At 47.8% G+C, this 21,499-nt stretch overlaps 1 protein-coding gene across 4 annotated transcripts in view; it reads right to left on the reverse strand.

The window, feature by feature from the left end:
- The window catches only part of btk (Bruton agammaglobulinemia tyrosine kinase), a 181,315-nt gene that overhangs the window by 115,911 nt on the left and 43,905 nt on the right, over window positions 1-21,499 (reverse strand). Inside the window, exons 1-2 of one of the 4 annotated variants that reach the window (XM_069893798.1) lie at window positions 13,727-14,248; window positions 8,579-8,683 (exon numbers count right to left, since the gene is read on the reverse strand). In XM_069893798.1, the coding sequence (XP_069749899.1) occupies window positions 8,579-8,683; window positions 13,727-14,044 (423 nt within the window). In that variant the 5' untranslated portion in view covers window positions 14,045-14,248. Of the gene's footprint in view, window positions 1-1,216; window positions 1,603-3,681; window positions 3,813-8,578; window positions 8,684-13,726; window positions 14,249-21,499 lie in introns of those variants that run through there. The other 3 variants (XM_069893796.1, XM_069893799.1, XM_069893797.1) reach the window with 3 other exon arrangements.

The raw sequence follows: 21,499 nt of genomic DNA on the forward strand, positions 1-21,499 counted from the left end.
TAACATGATCTTTTAACACCTGAACTCATTCCCCCTATTAATGAAGCCCAGCATCTCATAGGCCTTCTTAACAATCCTATCAACCTGTGCAGCGATCTTGAGGGATGTATGGATTTGAACCCCAAGGTCCCTCTGTTCATCCACATTGTCAAGTATCCAACAATTAACCTGTATCCAGACTTCAGGTTTGACATTCCAAAATGCATCACCTCACAATTATGCTGATTGAAGTCCATCTGCCACTTTTCTGTCCAACTCTACATCCTGTCTATATCCTTTTATAACTAACGACAACCTTCAGCTCCATCTACAACTCCTCCACCCTTCATATTGACTGCAAACTTCCTTCTGCCTCTTCATCCAGTCTTTATAAAAATCACAAAGAGCAGGGGTCCCAGAACAGGTCCACTTGTTTCAGACCACCAGACAGAATACCCTACTTCCCTTCTCCATCCTCAGACCTCTCCAACTCTCCCACTCCCCCCAACACCCTCACCACACTGACTCCCACTCTGGTTTTTACCTTCCCCTCTGATCTTCCCCTCTCGGAGGTGGAGCACTCTTCCTCAGCAGAGGCCTCACCTTCAACCCCCTCCATCCACACCTCAACGAATTCCACACACGCCACGATGCTGAACTCTTTTTCTGTCGCCTCCATCTCCAGGCCCACTACTTCAGCCGCAACTCTCCAACACCCACCTCCCCCCCCGCCCCCCCCGACCCTTTCTTCCATCTCTTCCTCCTCCTGGACCTCCTCCTGGCCAGCTGCCTGCTCTGGACCTTTTTATCTTCAAATGCTGTGGGGACATCAACAATCTCAACTTCACTACCCCCCTATCCTACTCCAACCTTACCTCCTCAGAACGCTCTGCCCTTGTAATGGAAGATTCTAACCTATTTTTTAACCTGTTTTTTCTTAATTTCCAGCTCTTGGCTCTGCAGAGCTGAGAACCTTTTTTTTAAAACTTGCAGCTTTGGGTTCTGCAATGCTGAGAACCTAATTGTTTTTAGACTCAGCAGACATAAGCAAAATTCTACCGAGATGCTGTTATCTGAAGAAAGGACATCTGTGTACCGAGAACATTTAATCTTCCTGCTTGTTTTGGTCACAGACTGTCAGAGGCCTAGCCTTGATGAAGAATAAACCATTATATTCAAAATGATAAGCTGAAAATTATGCTATTCGTTAATTAACCTAGCATGCTAGCTTGCTTACTTATCTTTCTTGCTGTGCTGGGAATAGGTGCTTGGGTAAGCAGTTTTTGGGTAATATAAGCCATGGTCTCGCTGCTGAAGTTAGAGACTCTCCGAGAGGTGGCAACATCTCTCAAGAAGAAGAAGAAGAACTTCTGGAGTCCAGCCAATGTCCCGGTCAGGGGAGGTGGAGAAGCTGCAACCGGCGCTCTGACAACCTACTACAAGTGTGCAGTCGTTGCCTCGCTTCGGCAGTTGGGACCAGTCCAAGCGTTGATGTATAGTTGGGAAGGGCTTGCATATTGTAGTGTGAAATCAGCTTTTGAATTTGTAATAAACATTTGTATAAACTGAACTGCTCTCGGTGTGTGTCTATTTTCTTTTGGTAGCTCAAACACTGTGACCAATCTAAAACGAACAAAATGAGAGGTATAAGTTGACAAAAGACAGCCCACCACTCTCTCCGCAACAGCCCTCACCTCACTATCAAACCCGCAGACAAGGGTGGTGCTGTTGTGGTCTGGAGCACTGACCCCTACCTGGCTGAGGCCAATCGACAGCTCTGAACCTCCTATCAACCCCTTCCACAGGACCCCACCATCACCCATCAAGCCACTGTCTCCCATACCATCTCCCACCTGATCAAATCTGGGCACCGCCCCCCACCATGGTCTCCAACCTCATTGTCTCCCATCCTTTCACTGCCTGTTTCTACCTTCTACCCAGGATACATAAACCTGACCATCCAAGCAGACCCATTGTCTCTGCTCGGTTTTGCCCCATGGAATTAATTTCATCCTACCTTGACTCCATCATTTCTTCCCAGTTCAATCCCTCCCCACCTACACATCCTTCATCTCTTCCAAGACTTCAGATTCCCTTATCTTCACAATGGATGTCCAATCCCTTTACACCTTCATTTCCTCACACAGAAGGCCTCAAAGCACTTCATTTTTTTCCTGGACCTCAGACCTGAGCAGTTACCTTCCACCACCACCCTTCTTCACCTGGCAGAACTTGTCCTCACCCGTAACAATTTTTCCTTTAACTCATCCCAATACCTCCAGATTAAAGGAGTAGCCATGGGTAGCTGCATGAGTCCCAGCTATGCCTGCCTGTTCGTGGGTTTTGTGGAGCAAAACATGCTCCAAGACTACACAGGCAAGACCTCCCAACTCTTCCTCCAGTATATGAACAACTACATCGGGGTGGCCTCATGTACCTAAGATGAGCTCGTCAATTTCACCAATTTCACGGCCAATTTCCACCCGGACCTCAAACTCACCTGGTCCAACTCTGAAGACACTCTCCCCATTTCTGGATCTCTATGTCTCCATCTCAGGAAACAGACTCTCCATTGACATTTATTACAAACCCTCCAACTCCCACAACTACCTGGACTACTCATCCTCATACCCTGTCCCCTGCAAGGACTCCAACCCATTCTCTCAATTTCTACATCTCCACCACATCTGCTCCCAAGATGAGGTCTTCCAGTCCAGATCCTCTGAAATGTCAGCCTTCTTCCACAAACGTGGCTTCCCCTCCACCACTAATAACTTGGCCCTCACCCACTTCTCCTCCATTCCCCACTCATCTGCCCTAGTCCCCCCCCCCGCCCATAGAAACAATAAACACAGAAACCCCTCATCCTCACCTATCACTCCACCAGCCTCTGCATCCAACACATTATCTTCCGGAATTTCCGTCACTTATTACAGGACCCCATTACCAGACACATTTTTCCTTCTCCTCCCCTCTCCCCCTTCCATAGGGACCACTCCCTCTGTGACTCCCTTGCGCACTCTTTCCTCCCCACCCATCGCCCCCCCCCCCCGGCACCTTCCACTGTAGTCATAGGTCATAGTAGGTGTAATACCTGCACCCACACCTCCTCCCTCACAATGGTCTGGGTCCCAAACAGACCTTTAAGGTGAAGCAACACTTCACCTGTACCTCCACAGAACTCATTTACTGCATCCAGTGCACCCTCTGTGGCCTTCTCTACATCGGAGAGACCGGTCGCAGATTAGGAGATCACTTCACCCAGCACCTTCTCTCCATCCTCAACAAAAGCAACCTCCCCATAGCCAAACATTTCAATTCTGAGTCACACTCTCAAGTTCACATGTCTGTCCATGGCCTTTCACACAACCCCACCCTGACCACCCACAGATTGGAGGAACAACACTTCCTTTTTTGTCTGGGCCCCCTCCAACCCCAGAGCTGGAACACTGAGTTCACTGCATTCCACTAATCAGCTTCCCGTTTCCCCCCTCCCCCCTCCCTTAACTAGTCATTCCAGTTCCTACTTTCTCTCTTCACCAAACTTGGGCTCCTCCCCACCCTTCCTGCGGTTCACCCCCCCCCCCCCACCTATTATCTCCCACCCTCACCACCCCTTCTCTTTTTTGTTCAGGCATCTCTCATGTTCCCCCACACCTTGATGAAGGGCTCCAACCCAAAACATTGGTTCTGTATTTTTACCTTTGCTACATAAAGGCACTGTTTGACCTGTTGAGTTTCTCCAGAATTTGTGTGTTTTTTCACTTCACCACGATGTCAACAGAATCCTGTGTTTTACCTCAGGCAGAATACTTTCCTTCCACTGCAGGTACTTATCCTTTTATCCGAGATCCTTGGGACCGGACATTTCTCGGTATTTGGATTGTTCCGTATTATGGAATTAAAATGGCAGAGGTACAGATTCACGCAAAGCATAAGCCCTTTTTACAGAGTGACACCGCATTGAATCCGGCTCAATGAGCAATGGCCGTCTTCGCTAACCATAATCCCCCACACAGCTGGAACCACTCTGGGTAATGAAGACGGCCATTGATCCTGCATTAAAGCAAAAAGAAGTTAAGCACCCCCCAACCCCCCACCCCCACCACGGGTTCCTCCACGCCCTTGTCTGTCTCCTTCTGGCCCAGCTCGGCTGCCGATGGGCTGCTTCTCATCACCTGGTCCTGCACTATTGCCCAGCTCTTTCTGCTGCTCCGGCTCAGCTGCTCCCCAGCGTCCCTTTGGCTTCTCTCTCTCTGGCACCACCTTCTACGTGAAGGCTCATTTCTCTCCTCCTCCCTCCCGGGCTGTGGAGCTCAGCACCTGGGTCTCTTTGCCCTCTGGCCCTGGCGGCATGGCGGGCTCCCACTCTCCTTGCCCCCTGCAGGGCCTCCATGCTCTTCGAGGCGCGCCCTCTCCTCACTCTCTCCCCGCTCGCCCATCCTAGCTGCATTCTCTCCTCGCTCTCTCCAAAACACATTGTACATGCTGTAAAAAATATTTGGTGTTCGGAATTGTGGATAAAGGGATAAGGACCTGTAATACTCTCTGCTGTCTACATGCAAGCCCATTTTTAATCCACACAGCCAAGGTTCCACTGATCCCATGCTTCATAACTTTCGAAAAGAGTCTCTCAAGGAGGACCTTGTCAAATGCCATATAGACCACATCTACCACCCTACTCATCAATTTCTTTTGTTACCTCCTCAAAAAACTCAATTAGAATCATGAAGCACGATCTCCCCTTCACAAAGCCTGGTTGACTATCCTTGAGTAGACTGGACTTCTCCAAATGCTCATAGATCCTATCCTTAGGAATCTTCTCCAATAGTTTGCCCACCACTGACATAAGACTCACTGGTCTATAATTTCCAGGATTCTCCTGATTTAAAACAAGGGGACGACATTTGTGGTTCTCCAATCCTCCCTGCAGCCAAATAGGACACAGAGATCATTGCTACTGCCCCAGCTCTCTCTTCTCTCACTTCCCACAGCAGCCTGGGGTATATCACAACCAGCCCTGGGGACATCAATCTTAATGCCTTTAAGAAGATCCTTAATCTCCACACAGGCCTGTTCTATTCTGACCTCACCCTGATCAAGGTCCTTTTCTCTTGTGAATACTGAAGCAAAGTATTAATTTAGGACCTCCCCATCCGCCAGACACATTGTCCTTTAGCAGCCCCACCTTCATTCTCATCATCCTTCATATACATATTCATATACATATAGAACTAATTGGGCTTCTCTTTAAAGACTTCTTGCCAAGGCCTTCTGATGCCCCCTTTCAAGCTCTCCAAAGACCTTTCTTAAGCTCCTTCCTGGCTACCATGTACTTCTCATGAGCCCTTCCTGCTTCCTATATCTAATGTACACTTCCTTTGTCCTTTTGACCAGCTGCTTCACCTGTTTCATCAGCCACGGTTCCCAATGGGACAAACTTACCCTGAATCCTGCACAAGTGATCCCTAAACTTCCTCCACATTGCTTCTGTGCTATCACCCTTTGAACTTCCGTTTCCAATTTAATCTCACTAGTTCCTGCCTCATCCCATCATAATTAGTCCTTCCCAAATTAAACACGTTCCCATAATGTCTGCTTTTCTCCTTGTCCATAGCTAAGCTAAAGCTCAGAGAGTTGTGGTCACTATCACCAAAATGCTCCCCCATTGAGAGGACTGCCACCTGACCAGGTTCATTACCCAGAATTAGATCCAGTATGGCCTCTCCTTTAGTCAGCTAGTCCACATACTGTGCCAGGAATCCTTCTTGACAAATTCAATCCCATTTATCCCTATTTTTGTCAAGAATTGCCAGTCAATCTTAGGAAGTTCCCCATAAGAACAACCCTGTAATTTCTGCACCATTCCATAATATGCCTGCTTATCTGCTCCTCAGGGTCCCCAGGGCTATTTGGGGGCCTATAGACTACTCCAAGCACGGTGATGACTCCCTTCCTATTTCTAACTTCCACCCACACTGACTCAGTGGATACTCCCTCTGCAGCATCTTCCCTTTTTACAGCCGTGATACTATCCCTGACCAGTAATGCTACTCCCCCACTCCCTGACCCTTTTCTACCTCCCATCCTATTCTTTTTAAAACATCTAAACCCCGCTACCTGCATCAACCAATCCTGTCCTTCCTCCAGCCAAATTTCAGTAACGGCCACAACATTGTAGTTCCACCTACTGAAAGAACCAAAGACTTGTTGATCCAAACCAAGGCTTTTATTAACTAAAAGACTAGAACATATCACAAGTAGGTCAACCTGTCCAGAATGACCTGGTCTGGCTAGGAGCAATCCTTTAAGACCTACCAGTAGGTGTGGCTACACTCTCAGCCAATCACAGTCATCCTACACTACAATCTGTACATATACACATTGGTGATACTATCATAAAGCTCTAAGTTCATCCCCTTTATTCCTGATACACCTAGCGTTGAAATAGTCACATTTCCACCCCTCTAAATGGCCTCTTTTATGCTTTGTCCCCTGGCCTGTCCTTCCTCACAAACTCACAACACATTGCATCATGTTTTTGATCTCTTCCCTATTCTCTGCCCTCACATTCCTGTTCCCATCCCCCTGCCAAACTAGTTTAAACCCTCCCCAACCTCTCTAGCAAACTTGCCCGTCAGGATATTGGCCCCCCTCCAGTTCAAGGTCAGCCTGTCCTCTTTGTACAGGTCAGACCTTCCTCAGAAGAGATCCCAATGATCCATGAATCTGAACCCTGCCCCCTACACCAACTCTTCAGGAACGCAATCATCTGCCACAATGTCCTGTTCCTACCCTCTCTGCTGTGTGGCACAGGCAGCAATCCTGGTATTACCGCTCTTGAGGTCCTGCTTTTCAACTTCTTTCCTAACTCCCTCTTAAGGGCCTCAGCCCTACTCCTATATATGTCATTGGTCCCCATGTGGACCACAATATCTGGCTGCTCACCCGCCCGCCCAAGAATGCTGTGTTCTCAATCAGAGACTTCCTTGACCCTGGGAGGCAACGTGCCATCTGTGAGCCTCAATCTCATTCACAGAACATCCTTTCTGTTCGCCTAACCAATGAATCTCCAATCACATCGCTCTCCTCTTCTTCCCATCTTCCCTTCTGAGCCAAACAGCCAGACTCTATGCCAGAGAGTGCTCCTTCCCTCTCTGCTTTCCGTAGGATTGCTCCCTCCCTCGTCCACTCATTCTTTCCACTAATTGCCCCATCGGTACCTACCTACCCATTATTTGGGACCCCAAAAAGTCCTTCGCAATGAGGCAAAACTTTACATGTATTTTGCAAGGGTTATCTACTGCATCCAGTGCTCCCATTGTGGCTTCTCTTCAGCTGCAGACTGGGAGATGGTTTTGTTGAACTCCTATGTTCCATTTGCTGCACTGACAAGGACCTCCCAGGGCCCATCCATTTTAATTTCACACATCATTCCAATATCAACATGTCTATCTCTCTACCAAACTGAGGTTACCCTTGTTCTCCAACCAGACTGCAACTTCTCCAACTTCCATTCAACCCTCTCTCTCCCTGTGCCTCTTTCCCTCCATTCCCCACCCCATTTCCTTCCTTCCCATCACTTCCATATCTCCAATGTCTGCCTATGACCTCCTTCTCGTTAGCCTGTGCTCCTTGCCCTGCCTCTTCCTCCTGTCCTCTCCCTCCCTTTTCCCCCATCTTTTTATCCATGTGTCTGATGAGGGGCTCAGGTCTGAAACGATTGTTACTCTTTGCTTCCTCTAGATGCTGCATGACCTGCTGAGTTTCTCCAGCACGTGGTATGTCGCATTGTCTACGTCACCTGATTTTGCACTCTCCTGACCCTCATTGCCATTGGTTACTGTCTTTTCTCCTCTGTCCTTTATCCCGTCCCCCTGTTTCCACCTCTTACAGACCTATTAGCTGTGAGTAGCTGTCACTCCGTTTTCCATCTTCCGCCCATCTCCACAATTTCAACACACTTGTTTTCTGAGTTTGCTGACTAATCATCAACCTGAAATATTAGCCCTGTTCCTTTCTCCCCAGGTGCAGCCAGACCCTCTGTGTGTTTCCAGCCATAATCCGTTTTTACTTCACATTTCCAGCATCTGCTCATTTCTTTGTTTTTGATGACACCTTTATTGGGGCTTTTCCAAACCAGTTGTCAGTGTCAAAATCTACAGATGTCCTGTTGAATCACAAGACCAAACAGAAGTGGGAAAGTGAGGAAAGATCAGGTCACTGCAGTAACCAGATTCAAACAACTCGTCACAGAAAAACAATGGTTCCCCTGGAACTCAGAGCAAAGTCTGAAATTGGAGCAGAGAATCAGGGTTGAACTAATGGAGAAGTGTTTCATAGAATGCCACATCACAAAAAATAGGCTATTCAGCCCATCTAGTCTGTGCCAACCATTATTTCATTGTTTCCATGATGGGGTATCCACCTCAGAGGGTGTGGGGACCAGAGATTGGCAGAGGTTGACTGAGAGCATGGACCAGTGCAGAGCAATGTGAGAGTGGATCAGCTGTGACTAACTGGGAGGGCAGTGGAGGGTGAGGGGCTGTGCCTTTCCCCCAGCAGGGTTATCTTGGGAAGGAGAGAGACGCAGACTGACCTGAAAGGGGTACTGCCTCTCCGGAGGGCAGTTCTCCTCAGCAGTCACCACTTCCACACACTTGACTTTATCCAGCTCAATTGAGCCTTTCTTGCCTCCCCGTTTCTAGAGAGAAAAAACAAACCTTCATTATTGCCCCTCCCCTGAAGATGACCCACTCTCCCCTGAAGATTCTCCCACCTCCCCTGATTTACCCCTTTTCCTGAAGCTGACCCCTCTCCCCTGAATATTCTCCCACCTCCTCTGAAGATGATGTCCCCTTCTTCTAGAGTAATTCCCCCCTCCCCTGGGGTACTGCTCCATCCCATGGGGTAATGCTGTCTCCTGTAGTGACTCCAAGATGACTTCCCCTTGACTGCAGGTGACCCTACCGTGTCAAGCCCCCGTACAATCTGCATGGTTGACTGAAGTCATCCCTTCACCATGGATCCCAGGGCTCCTGATCATGACATGAGGCACAGCAAGGTGTGACCCTATGATCCCACCTCAGTGGACCTCATCACCAAGTTGGGAGAGGAAGAGATACTGTGTGAGCAACAAAGGCAAACTCAGTGTTAAACAATGCAAAACAGCAGCAAGCCACTGGCAGCAGGGCAGTGGGATGTGGGAGAGCAGGGAGACCTCCAGCATCCCTGATGACTTCCCCATGAGAAGTGCAGCCAACTGGAGTCTGCCCAAACTGAGATAGGGCTCTGGAGATGGATGAACTAACAGGGTGATAGAAAGGTTACAGGGAGGCAGTCACACCAAAAACGCAGGTAGTGGCATGACTCTCAGGCGAGGGAATGGGAACAGGCAGTCAGTACAGGATACCCCTGTTCTCATTCCCCTCAAATTGTAAGTACACTGTTTTGGAAAGTTAGATGGGATAACCTACCAGTAAATGGTGCAGCAGCCAGGTCCCTCACACAGAGGCCACTCTGTGGCTCAGAGGAAAGGGAAGAGAGGAGAAGTGCAATAATGACAAGGGGTGAGAATAGATGTGAAATTCTGTGGAAGGGGACGAGATTATCAGATGGTATGTTCCCTCCCAGGTGCCAGGGTGAGAGACGTGTCTGATCAATCCATAGAATTCTTGAGAGGGAGGGTGTGCAACCGAATGTCGTTGGACATTGGTACCAATGACATAGATAGGAAAAGGGATGGTCCTGAAGGGTGAATCGTTAGGAACTAAAGAGCAGGACCTCAAGGGTGTTAATCTCTTGATTGCTTCCTGTGCCACGCATCAGTGAGGGCAAGAATATGAAGTTGCGGCAGATGAATGTATGGCTGAGGGGTTAGTGCAGGGGGCAGGGGTTTAGATTTGTGGATCAGTGGGAACTCCTCTGGGGAAGGTCTGTCCTGTACATGAACTGGAGAGGGACTAAAACTGGAGGACAGATTTGATAGAGCTGTTGGGGAGGGTTTAAGCTAGCTAGGCTGGGGAATGGGAACCAGAGTGTGTGGTGATCCACCACTAGCCTACTGCAGGGGGTGACCTTGTGTACCTGCAGGAAGAGCACTAGAGGACAGAGCACACCTGGACGGGTGTCAATCAACCGACCTGAATGGATCAAGCCCCACCCGGTCGGCTGCCAATCAACCTGCCGGGATATAAGCCTCATCCAGCCCCTCGAGGTCAGTCACTCAGAGTGCAGCCGAATACAGCAGAAGACTCTAAGTAGAATAAAGCCTGTTGTTCAGTCTTTACGAATGTTGTGTCTGCTTACTGTCACCACAGTGCATCACAGAATGTTAGGTCATAAAATGGAGTAATTGGTGAAAAAGGTGTGCAGTGAGACTGTGAGAAGGACAGGCAGTGCGTGGAGCATCAATGCCATTGGTTGAATGGGTTGAAATGTGTGTACTTTAATGCAAGAAGTGCTACAAATAAGGGCGATGAATGTAGAGCATGGATCAGTACGTGGAACTATGACGTTGCTGCTACAGAGATTTGGATGATGCAGGAACATGATTGGCTGATGCTAGTTCTGGGGTTTAGATCAGTGGTTCTCAACCTTTCTCTTTCCACTCACATATCACTTTAAGTATTCCCTATGCCATCGGTGCTCTGTGATTTGTAAGGGGAAGGGAAGGTTGAGAATCACTGCTCTAGACCCAATTGTTACTGAAATATTTTGGAGCTCTGAAACTGCACATAACAAGTCAATGAGGTACAATTAAAACAGGGTTTTCAAACTTTTTCTTTCCACCCACATCCCACCTTAAACAATCCCTTACTAATCACAGAGCACCGATGGCATAGGGAATACTTAAAGTGAGATGTGAGAACCACTCGTTTAGATGTTTCTAAGGGATAGAGAAGGAGGTAAAATAGTTGGGGGTGGCATTGTTAATCAGGAATAGTTTCACAGCTGCAGAAAGGGAGGGAATCTCTACCAAGTCAGTGCTGGTGGAAGTCAGAAACAGAAAGGGAGCTCGATTAGGAGCATTCAATAGGCCTCCAAATAGCCATTGGGACACTGAAGAGCAGACAAACAGGCAGGTTTTGCAAAGGTCAAAAAAAAACAGGATTTGTTGTCATGGAGACTTCATCTTCTCCAATATTGACTGGCACCTCCTGTCTGCAAGAGGGATAGATGGAGCAAAATTTATCAGGTGTGTCCAAGAGGGACACACAGGCTGTGGTCAAGTTGAGGAAGAAAGGAACTTAAAAAGGGACTTAGGAAAGCTAAAAGGGGACATGAGAAGGTGTGGGCAAGTAAGATTAAGGAAAGCCAGAGGAAGACTAGAACCATTCAGAGATAAAGTGGGGAACAAATGCAGAGGGGAGGTTCTTAATGAAGCAGGAGAGGGACCTGGGTGAATCTGAGATCAATGTAGAACAGATTCAAATGGTGGAACATGTCGAGGAGGAGATGAAGGTAAGATAGTGAATGTGGTGTATATGATTTTTACTAAGGCATTTGAGATTCAGAAAGTCCTGAGGTATGGGATCCATGGAATCTTAGCTGCTTGGTTTCGGAACTGGCTTGCCTGCAGAAGGCAGAGAGTGTGGTAGTGGTTAGAATGTATTCTGCCTGGAGGTTAATGACTATTGGTGTTCTGTACAGATCTGTTCTGGGAACCCTGCTCTTTCTGATTTTGACAAAAGAAAGGTCACTAAATTTGCAGATGAAACTGGTCACCTCTGGTGAGTGTTGGAGAGAGGCAGAGCAGGGGCTCGGCAACCAGAGGGTGTTGGGATCAGGCTTTGTGAAAGTGGAGCAGAGGACATATTAAATATTAAAACAGAACGGTGATTGATTGGAGTGAGTGCTACGGGTAAGAGACTGTAACAAGAGGGGAAGCTCAATTGGAGTGGCCAGTGAATGAGGGACTCAGGGTAGGGGTGGGAATTTGAGGCTTTGACTCACAGAATTTAGTGAGCAGAGGCTGAGGATAGGCCTGTTTCCTGTAAGATTTTTATGTATTATCAAGAATAGATAATGGAAATGGTAACTAGGGCAGCAGAATGCTCCGATGTCAGCATGTGGGAAATCTGGGACAGCGCACTTGTCTCTGATGAGTACACCTGCAAGAGATGCATCCAGCTGCAGCCTCCTGACAGTCTGTGTTAGGGAACTGGAACTGGAGCTAGGTGAACTCCAGATCATTCGGGAGGCAGAGGCAATGATTGACAGGAGCTTCAGGGAGCCAGTCACCCCCAAAGGTCAGGAGGCAGGCAACTGGGTGAGGGGAGGAGAGGGAAGGGGAATAGGCAGACAGTATAGAGCACCCCTGTGGCCATTCCCCTCAACAATAAGGCTACCATTTTGGATACTGTTGGGGGGATGACCTACCAGGGACAAGTTGCGGTGGTCACGTCTCTCGCACCGACTCTGGCCCTTCAGCTCAGATGGAAGGGGGGAGAAGAGGAGAACGATAGTGATAGGGGAATTGTTGCTTAGGCAGACAGATTGAGGCCTCTGGATAGTATGTGCCTCCCAGGTGCCAGAGTCAGGGATGTTTCTAATTGAGTGAACAACATTCTAAAGTAGGAGGTTGAGCAACCAGACGTCGTGGTCCACGTGGGAACCAATGACATGGATTGGAGTGGGAATGAGGTCCTGAAGAGGGAATATAGGGAGTTAGGACAGAAGTTGACAAGCAGGACCTCAAGGGTGGAACTCTCAGGATTGCTGCCTGTGCCACGCATCAGAGAGGGTAAGAATAGGAAGTTGTGGCAGATAAATGTGTGGCTGAAGAGTTAGTGCAAGGGGCAGGGGCTCAGATTCATGGATCTTTAGGATGTCTTCTGAGGAGCTTTTGACCTGTACTAAAAGGACAGGCTGACTCTGAACTGGAAAAGGACCAATATCCTGGTGGGCTGGTTTGCTAGAGCGATTGGGGAGGGTTTAAAATAGTTTGGCAGGGCAAACTAAGGGCAGAGAATAGTTCAGAAGGCCAAAATCATGATGCAATGTGTTCTGGGTTTTTTTGAGGAAGGACAGGCATAAAAGTAGCCATTTAGAGGGGTTGAAATGTGACTATTTCAATTCTATTAGGAATAAAGGGGATGAACTTAGAGCTTGGATCAGTACATGGAACTATGATGTTGTGGCCATTACTGAAACCTGGCTGGAGGCTGATGCAGGTACTGGGGTTTAGGTGTTTTCAAAGGGATAGGATAGGAGGTAGAACATGGTTGGGGGCTGTGTAGCATGAATAAAAGCTCTCATTACTTGAGGGAGAACAAATGCTTTTATTAGCTTATAACTAAGGTTAGGGTTCAACAGTAGTCTTCAGAAGGGTTCTGGGTTTAGGCGGGAAACCTGAGTTATATGTGGGTAGATGGTGGTGGAGCTGGGAGGTGGGGCCAACCATCAGCACAACACACTACTAGTGAATCCAGTTCACTGCATTCACCCCTTCCTGTAGAACTTAGGGTCTGTGAATGAAGACAGAGAACATGGGCTCAGAAACAAGTGGTTAAAAAAAATATAGTTATTTACAAATTTACAGATTTAAACAGTCCGGGGGTCTGGAGATCCTGGCGGAGCACCTTATCACCTTGGACTCCTAAGGTCTCCTGGTCCTCTTGTGAGGAGGAGAGGTAGGCTGGGTCTCCAGCTCAAAAGTGGAGGGGGATGCACTTTACTCCTGAACTGGATCCCTCGAGGCCCTGAATGGGGGCGGCGAGAATGAGCTCCGTGGCTCACAGCGTACCTGAGGCAACAGGCCCTCTGTTCTGGTGAGTACCATGTCCCTGATGGAGACGGTGTCCTCCCTACCATCTGGGTACTCCACATAGGCGTATGTGGGATTGGCGTGGAGCAGTTTCACCCTTTCCACCAGGGGGTCGGTCTTGCTTCTCCTCACGTTCTTCCTGAGAAGGACCAGACCAGGAGTGGTGAGCCAGGTTGGGAGTGTAGTTCCCGATGCTGACCTTCTTTCAAAATTGAATAGAAGCTCGAGAGGTGTAGTACATAGTACTAGGTCATAGATCACAGTACATAGAAGCAACCGGATGGAAAGGTGCGCCATAGGGAGGACTTCATGCCAGCGTGAGTCTGGAAGGCCTTTTGATTTCAGGGCCAGTTTGACAGCCTTCCAGACTGTGGTGTTCTCCTTTTCAATTCTCCTGCCCGTTCCCCCACGGATTGTAGCTAGTGGTCCTGCTGGATGCGATGCCTCTCACCAGCAGGTACTGACGTAGTTCGTCACTCATAAAGGCTGAGCCCCAGTCGCTGTGAATATAGCTGGGATAACTGAACAGAGTGAAAATTGAGTCTCGGGCTTTTATAACTGATGAGGTGGCGTGCCTGGACATGGGAAGAGGAAGTACTCATCAATGATAAAGAGGAAGAAAGTGTTCCTGTTCATGGAGGGGCGAGGTCCCTTAAAATTGACACTGAGGCATTCAAAGGGCCTGGATGATTTGATCAGGTGCGCTTTTGTGGGGTGATAGAAATGCGGCTTGCACTCCGTGCAGACCTGGCAAGACCTGATGTCTTCCATGGAGTACGGCAGATTGCTCGTCTTGACAAAATGAGCCATGTGGATAACCCCTGGATGGCAGAGCTCATTATGGAGAGATTGCAGTTGGCCGATGTGTCCAGAGGCACAGCTTCCTCTGGATAAGGCATCTGGAGGGTTATTAAGGGCTCCTGGCTGATAAGCAATGTCATAATTGTAGGTGGAGAGTTTGATCCTCCACCTACCAATTTTATCATTTTTGATTTTTCCCCTCTTGATATTATTAAACATGAATACGACAGAGTGCTGAACAGTGAGGAGCATAAATCTTCTACCAGCCAGGTAGTGTATCCAGTGCCTCACAGCTTCTACAATGGCCTGAGCCTCCTTTTCCACCGATGGGTTCTGGAGCTTGTGGCCTTGTGATGTCCATGATAAAAATCCAACCGGCCTACCCACCTAGTTGAGAGTAGTAGTTAGGGCTACGTTCAAAGCATCACTTTCCACTTGGAAAGGTACATTCTCACCCACTGCGTGCATGGCAGCTTTCACATTGTGGTTCCGGAGGTAGTTAAAAGCTGTTTGGGCTTCAGCCGAGAGGGGGAAATTAGTGGCTCTTAAGAGAGGGCGAACCTTATCAGCATATTGAGGGATCCACTGGGCATAATATGAGAAAAACCCCTGGCATCTCCTCAAAGCCTTTGTGGTCCTGGGGAAGGGGAGCTCTAACAAGGGCACATCCTTTCGGGATCGGGGCCAATGATGCCATTCTCCACCATGTAGCCAAGGATAGCCAGACGTTTAGTTCTGTACATGCACTTATCAGAGTTATAAGTGAGGTTCAGGGCTTTCACCGTGTGGAGAAAACTCTGGAGGTTGGCATCATGGTCCTCCAAGGTATGGCCACAGATGGTGGCATTATCGAGATAGGGGAAGGTAGCCTTCAACCCAATTCTCGTCCACCATTCTGTCCATCTGCCTCTGGAAGATAGAAACCCCATTATTAATACTGAAAGCATCCAAAATTGATAGAGACGACTGTTAGCCTCAAATGCCATATATGGACGGTCCTCAGAATGGATTGGCAGCTGGTGTTAAGCAGCTTTCAGGTCCAATGTTCGAATAGACCCAATAGTTTGTGATATTATTCACCATGTCTGAAATACAAGGGAGGGGGGGTGTGCGTCCAGGAGTTTGAACTGATTAATGGTTTGGTTACAGTAAATTACTAGCCTGGACTTGTTTTCCCCTTTTACCACTATCACTTGCGCTTTCCACGGGCTGGTGCGAGGTTCGATGATACCTTCCTCCAGCAGGTGCTGGGTCTCAGACTTCATGAAATCTCGGTCTGCTGTGCTGTATCTCCTGCTCTTGGTAGCAATAAGTTTACAGTCTGGGGACAGATTCAGGAAGAGAGGTGGGGGGGTCAATATTCAGTGTGGAGAGGCTGTATGTGGATTCTGATTTTAGGGACCCTCCGTTCCAAACTGTTACGGGGGGGAGGGGACCAGAATACTCCAAGGTCACACTTTTAAGGTGACACTGAAAGTTCAGACCCAACAGCACTGGAGCACACAATTTGTTAAGTTTATACAAGCAAAATTTACAGAATTTCCCCCCCTTTCAAACGACAGGTATACTACACAATGTTGTTGAACACGGGTAGAATGCAAAGGAGATGCAAGAAATATGTGGTTCTTAGAAGGATACATCTTCAGGTTGTATTTTTGCACAGTCAGTGAGTCTATGAAGCTTTCAGTAGAGCCTGTGTCGATCAGGCATTTAGTGGAATATCCGTTTACTTCTCAGTCACTATGAAGTTGCTGAACTGGTGAGGTCTGTCCTGATCTTGGACCATCGAGGCTAGTACCCCAGAGAATCCATTCTCCTCACTCGAGTGGCCCCCACTGTCCTGGGTTTCCTTGCGTGTGTAAGATGGCATCGATCTTGTGTTGTGGCAAGATGGCCACCCTGCTTCCTCCTCCGATTATGACGGCACCGAATTTGAATTCGGGTCGCAGCAAGATGGCCGCTGAGCCTTTTCACACTATTTCCTCCCCGCCACGCCACCCTTCATTAGCATGTCACGTAGCGAGCGGGCTTGGGTGAATTCGGGGCAGATGTCGGGGCTGGAATCGGATCCGGGAGCGGTGCAGGCTGTGGACTTCCCCGGGCTTCCCCTCACGCGGCAAACCTTCGCCGAATGCCTTTCTTGTCACAGCTGGAACACACTGAGTCTTTAGCTGGGCAACATGATTGGGGATGCTGGCTTTTGCCACAGGAAAAGTACTTACTAGCATGGGAAGTTGCAGCCATTAGGGCTGGGGTAGTGGGAGCAGCTGGACCCTGGAAGGGCTCACCTGGGTGAGCGATCTTGCTGGCTTCAGGGTCATCGTTCTCGGACTTGGCCTGTTCCAGCAATTTGGCCAGCTCGAAATGGTTAACTAGGTCCTTCTTTCCCGACTGAGCAGTCGCTGCCTCATGTACCTCGAGTGGACCCCCACGACTAGAGAGTCCTAGATCTGTTCTTCCTCATGAACGTTGCCCGTAGCCACTTTGTATCTGCACTTTTTGGGAAGTGCAGGTCCAGCAGGTAGTCATCGATGGTGTGAGGGAATCTGGAATGTTAGGAGTCCAGAGATACTGGAAGCAAGTGCCAATTAAGAATGAAGTATTATGGGTTAACTTAAGGATAAGGGATACTGGAATGTGAGGAGTCAAGCAAGTGCTCATTAAGGATGAAGTATTATGGGTTAAATCAGGGTGAAGGGATGCTGAAATGGGAGGAAGGGTTATAAAAGTATAATAAAATAAGGATCTTCAAAACAGGATAGCAAGTAGATAGCTTTAGCAAGTCTTAGGGATTGATTAATGAGTGAAGAACAAAGACATGATACTTCTCTGGCTAACAAGTTTGCAGGAAGACACATAAACTGATAAGAAGTTAGAATTCACGTGGGCAGAATTACCTAATGCTAAACCAATCCAGGAGGCAGAAGAATGTTAGGGGGAAGGCAGCTCTGTACTGAAATGAAATGTATAAAAGTTGGGTCAGCCCCAGTATCTGTGTGTATTCCCAGGGTAAGGGGAAGCACCCAACTTTGCATTGTTGTCTTCCATCTTTTCTTTCTTTGGCTTGGCTTCGCGGACGAAGATTTATGGAGGGGGTAAAAAGTCCACGTCAGCTGCAGGCTCGTTTGTGGCTGACAAGTCCGATGCGGGACAGGCAGACACGATTGCAGCGGTTGCAAGGGAAAATTGGTTGGTTGGGGTTGGGTGTTGGGTTTTTCCTCCTTTGCCTTTTGTCAGTGAGGTGGGCTCTGCGGTCTTCTTCAAAGGAGGTTGCTGCCCGCCAAACTGTGAGGCGCCAAGATGCAAGGTTTGAGGCTTTATCAGCCCACTAGCGGTGGTCAATGTGGCAGGCACCAAGAGATTTCTTTAGGCAGTCCTTGTACCTTTTCTTTGGTGCACCTCTGTCACGGTGGCCAGTGGAGAGCTCGCCATATAACACGATCTTGGGAAGGCGATGGTCCTCCATTCTGGAGACGTGACCCATCCAGCGCAGCTGGATCTTCAGCAGCGTGGACTCGATGCTGTCGACCTCTGCCATCTCGAGTACTTCAACATTAGGGGTGTAAGCGCTCCAATGGATGTTGAGGATGGAGCGGAGACAACGCTGGTGGAAGCGTTCTAGGAGCCGTAGGTGGTGCCGGTAGAGGACCCATGATTCGGAGCCGAACAGGAGTGTGGGTATGACAACGGCTCTGTATACGCTTATCTTTGTGAGGTTTTTCAGTTGGTTGTTTTTCCTGACTCTTTTGTGTAGTCTTCCAAAGGCGCTATTTGCCTTGGCGAGTCTGTTGTCTATCTCATTGAGCATTGTTGTAATAGTATAATAAAAGTTCTTTGTTCTCAATTTTTGTCTCGAGCAAATTCTGCGAAGGTACTTCTGTTTCTCACAATGGTCTCTCCTGGCCTCTGGTGACGTAGACACTAGGACCTCGTTTTGCGACTTCAGGTACCAAGCTTTCAACTCCTCGATGGCAGCGTCATATGTAGAACAGTCCCTGATGATTGCTTACCCCTTAATTCCTACCCTCGAAACGAATGCGGACCTCCTGAGTTCATCGGTGTGGAAGACGTCTCTGGTCACGTTCAGGTAGGCCTGGAAGCAGTCTAGCCAGTTTGTGAACTCCTCAGCTGTGTTGGGGGACAGAGGGTCTATCACCTGGCTTGAGCAGTGCTGCCATCATTTAGGGAATAAACTAATAAAATTGTAGCGTGAATAAAAGCTCTCACAACTGGAAGGAGAACAAATGCTTTAATTAGTTTATAACTAAGGGTAGGGCCTCACAGCAGTCTTCGGAAGGGTTCTAGGTTTAGGCAGGAAACCAGGTTTATATGTAAGCAGGTCTGGGTGGAGCCGGGAGGTGGGGCCAGCCATTAGCACAACACCCAACCAGTGAATCCCAGTTCATTGCAGGGGGTGGAAGTATCATTACTGGTCAGGGATAGTATCGCGGCTATAGAAAGGGAGAAGGCTGCAGAGGGAGGGGCCACTTAGTGGTGTGGGTGGATGTCAGAATCAGAAAGGGAGTTATCACTGTGTCTATAGGCCCCCGAATAGCCCTGGGGACACTGAAGAGCAGATAAGATGGGAGATTTCGGAACGGTGCAGGAAATACAAGGGTGTAGTTATGAGTAATTTCAACTTTTCTAATATTGACTGGCACCTCCTGGCTGTAAGAGGGATCGATGGGGCTGAATTTGTCAGGTGTGTACAAGAAGGATTCTTGGCACAGTATATGGACCAGCTGATGAGAGGAGAGGCCACACTGGATCTAGTTCTGGGGAATGAACTTGGTCAGGTGGCGAACCTCTCGGGGTGGGGTGGGGGGGAGCATTTTGGATTTTGGTGAGAGTGACCACAACTCCCTGGGCTTTAGCAAAGCAATGGAAAAGGATAAAAGCAGACAAAATGGGGAAGTGCTTAATTGGGGAAGAGTTAATTACAATGGAAACATTACAGAAAAAGAAACGCCCTTCAGTCCTTCTAGTCTGTGCCAAACTATTTTTTTGCCTAGTCCCACTGACCTGGACCCACTCCATATCCCTCCACACCTTTCCTATCCATGTACCTGTCCAAATTCTTCTTAAATGTTAAAATTGAGCCTGCATTCACCACTTCAACTGGCAGCTCATTCCACACTCCCACTACTCTGTGTGAAGAAGTTCCCCCTCATGTTCCCTCTAAACTTTGCCCCTTTCACCCTTAACCCATGTCCTTTGGTTTGTCTGTCACCTACTATCAGTGGAAAAAACCTATCTACATTTACTCTGCCTATCCCCCTCATAATTTTAAATATCTCTATTCAAATCTTCCCTCATTCTTCTACGCTCCAGGGAATAAAGTCCTAACCTGTTTAACCTTTTCTTGTAAATCAGTTCCTGAAGTCCAGGCAACATCTACAGGGAACACTGGCATTGGAGAGCAGCAGCAATCATCAAAGACCCACACCACCCAACACACGCTCTATACTTGCTGCTGCCATAAGGAGTGAGGTATCGGTGCCACAGAACTTGCACCACCAGCACCATTAGACTCCTCAATAACAAACTCCACCAGAGATTTATTTAAGGACTCTGACTTGTCATCATTATTGATTTTCTTCATTCTCTCTATATGGCACAGTCAGTTTGTTTACATTTGTTATCTATTTACAGTTCTTTTATTTGTTTACATGTTTACACTGTATACAGTTTATTTTTTTGCACAACAAATTAATGGTAATTCTGCCTCACCCGCAGGAAAAAAAATCTCAAGGTTGTATGAAATCTGAACATCCTAGTAAATCTTCTCTGTGCTCTTTCTATATTTCCTATAGTTAGTTAACCAAAACTGCACACAATACTCCAAATTTGGCCTAATTTAACATAATATCCCAACTCCTGCACTCAATACTTCGATTTATGAAGGCCAAGATGCCAAAAGGTCTTTTTACAACCTTATCTATCTTTGACACCACTTTCAGGGAACTATGTATCTGTATTCCCAGATCCCTCTGTTCTACTGCACTCTTGAGTGCCTGACCATTTACAGTGTGTGATCTTCCTTGGTTTGTCCTTCCAAAATGCAACACCTCACCCTTATCTGCATTAAATTCCATTGGCCATTTTTCAGCCCATTTTTCCAGCTGGTCCAGATCCCTCTGCAAACTTTGAAAACCTTCCTCGCTATCCACAATGCCTCCAATCTGAGTGTCATCTGCAAACTTGCTGATTCAATTTCCCACATTATCATCCAGATCATTGATAAAGATGGCAAACAACAATGGTCCCAGCACCAATCCCTGAGACACACCACTAGTCACAGGCCTCCAGTCTGAGAAGCAATCATCCACCACTCCTCTCTGGCTCACCCTGTCCAGTCGAATCCAGTTCACTACTTCACCATGAATACCTAGTATCTGAACCTTCCTGACTAATGTCCCATGTGAGACATTGTCAAAGGTCCATGCAGACAACATCTACAGCCTTTTCTTTGTGAACTTTCCTGGTAACCTCCTCGTAAAGCTCTATAAGATTGGTTAAACATGATCTACCATGCACAAAGCCATGATGATTATCCCTAATCAGTCCCTGGCTATCCAAATAATTGTATCCCAATCTTTTAGAACACCTTTCAATAATTTACTAATGCCAGGCTCACGGGCCTATAATTTCCAGGGTTACTTTTGGAGCTTTTTTTTTTAACAATGGAACAACATGAGCTACCCTGGCACCATTTTAAATATTTCTGGCAGAGCCACTGCAATTTCTACACTAGCCTCCCTCAAGGTCCGAGGGAATATCTTGTCAGGCCCTGGGGATTTATCCACCCTTATTTGGTTTACGACAGCAAGCACTTCCTCCTCTTTAATCTGTTCAGGTTCCATGACCTCACTGCTTGTTTCCCTTACTTCCCATTTTCTGAGTGAAGACTGATGAAAAAAAAATTAAGATCTCCTCCATCTCCTCTGGCTC

Source organism: Narcine bancroftii, chromosome 8 (genome assembly GCF_036971445.1).
Source record: "Narcine bancroftii isolate sNarBan1 chromosome 8, sNarBan1.hap1, whole genome shotgun sequence".
Taxonomy (NCBI): domain Eukaryota; kingdom Metazoa; phylum Chordata; class Chondrichthyes; order Torpediniformes; family Narcinidae; genus Narcine; species Narcine bancroftii.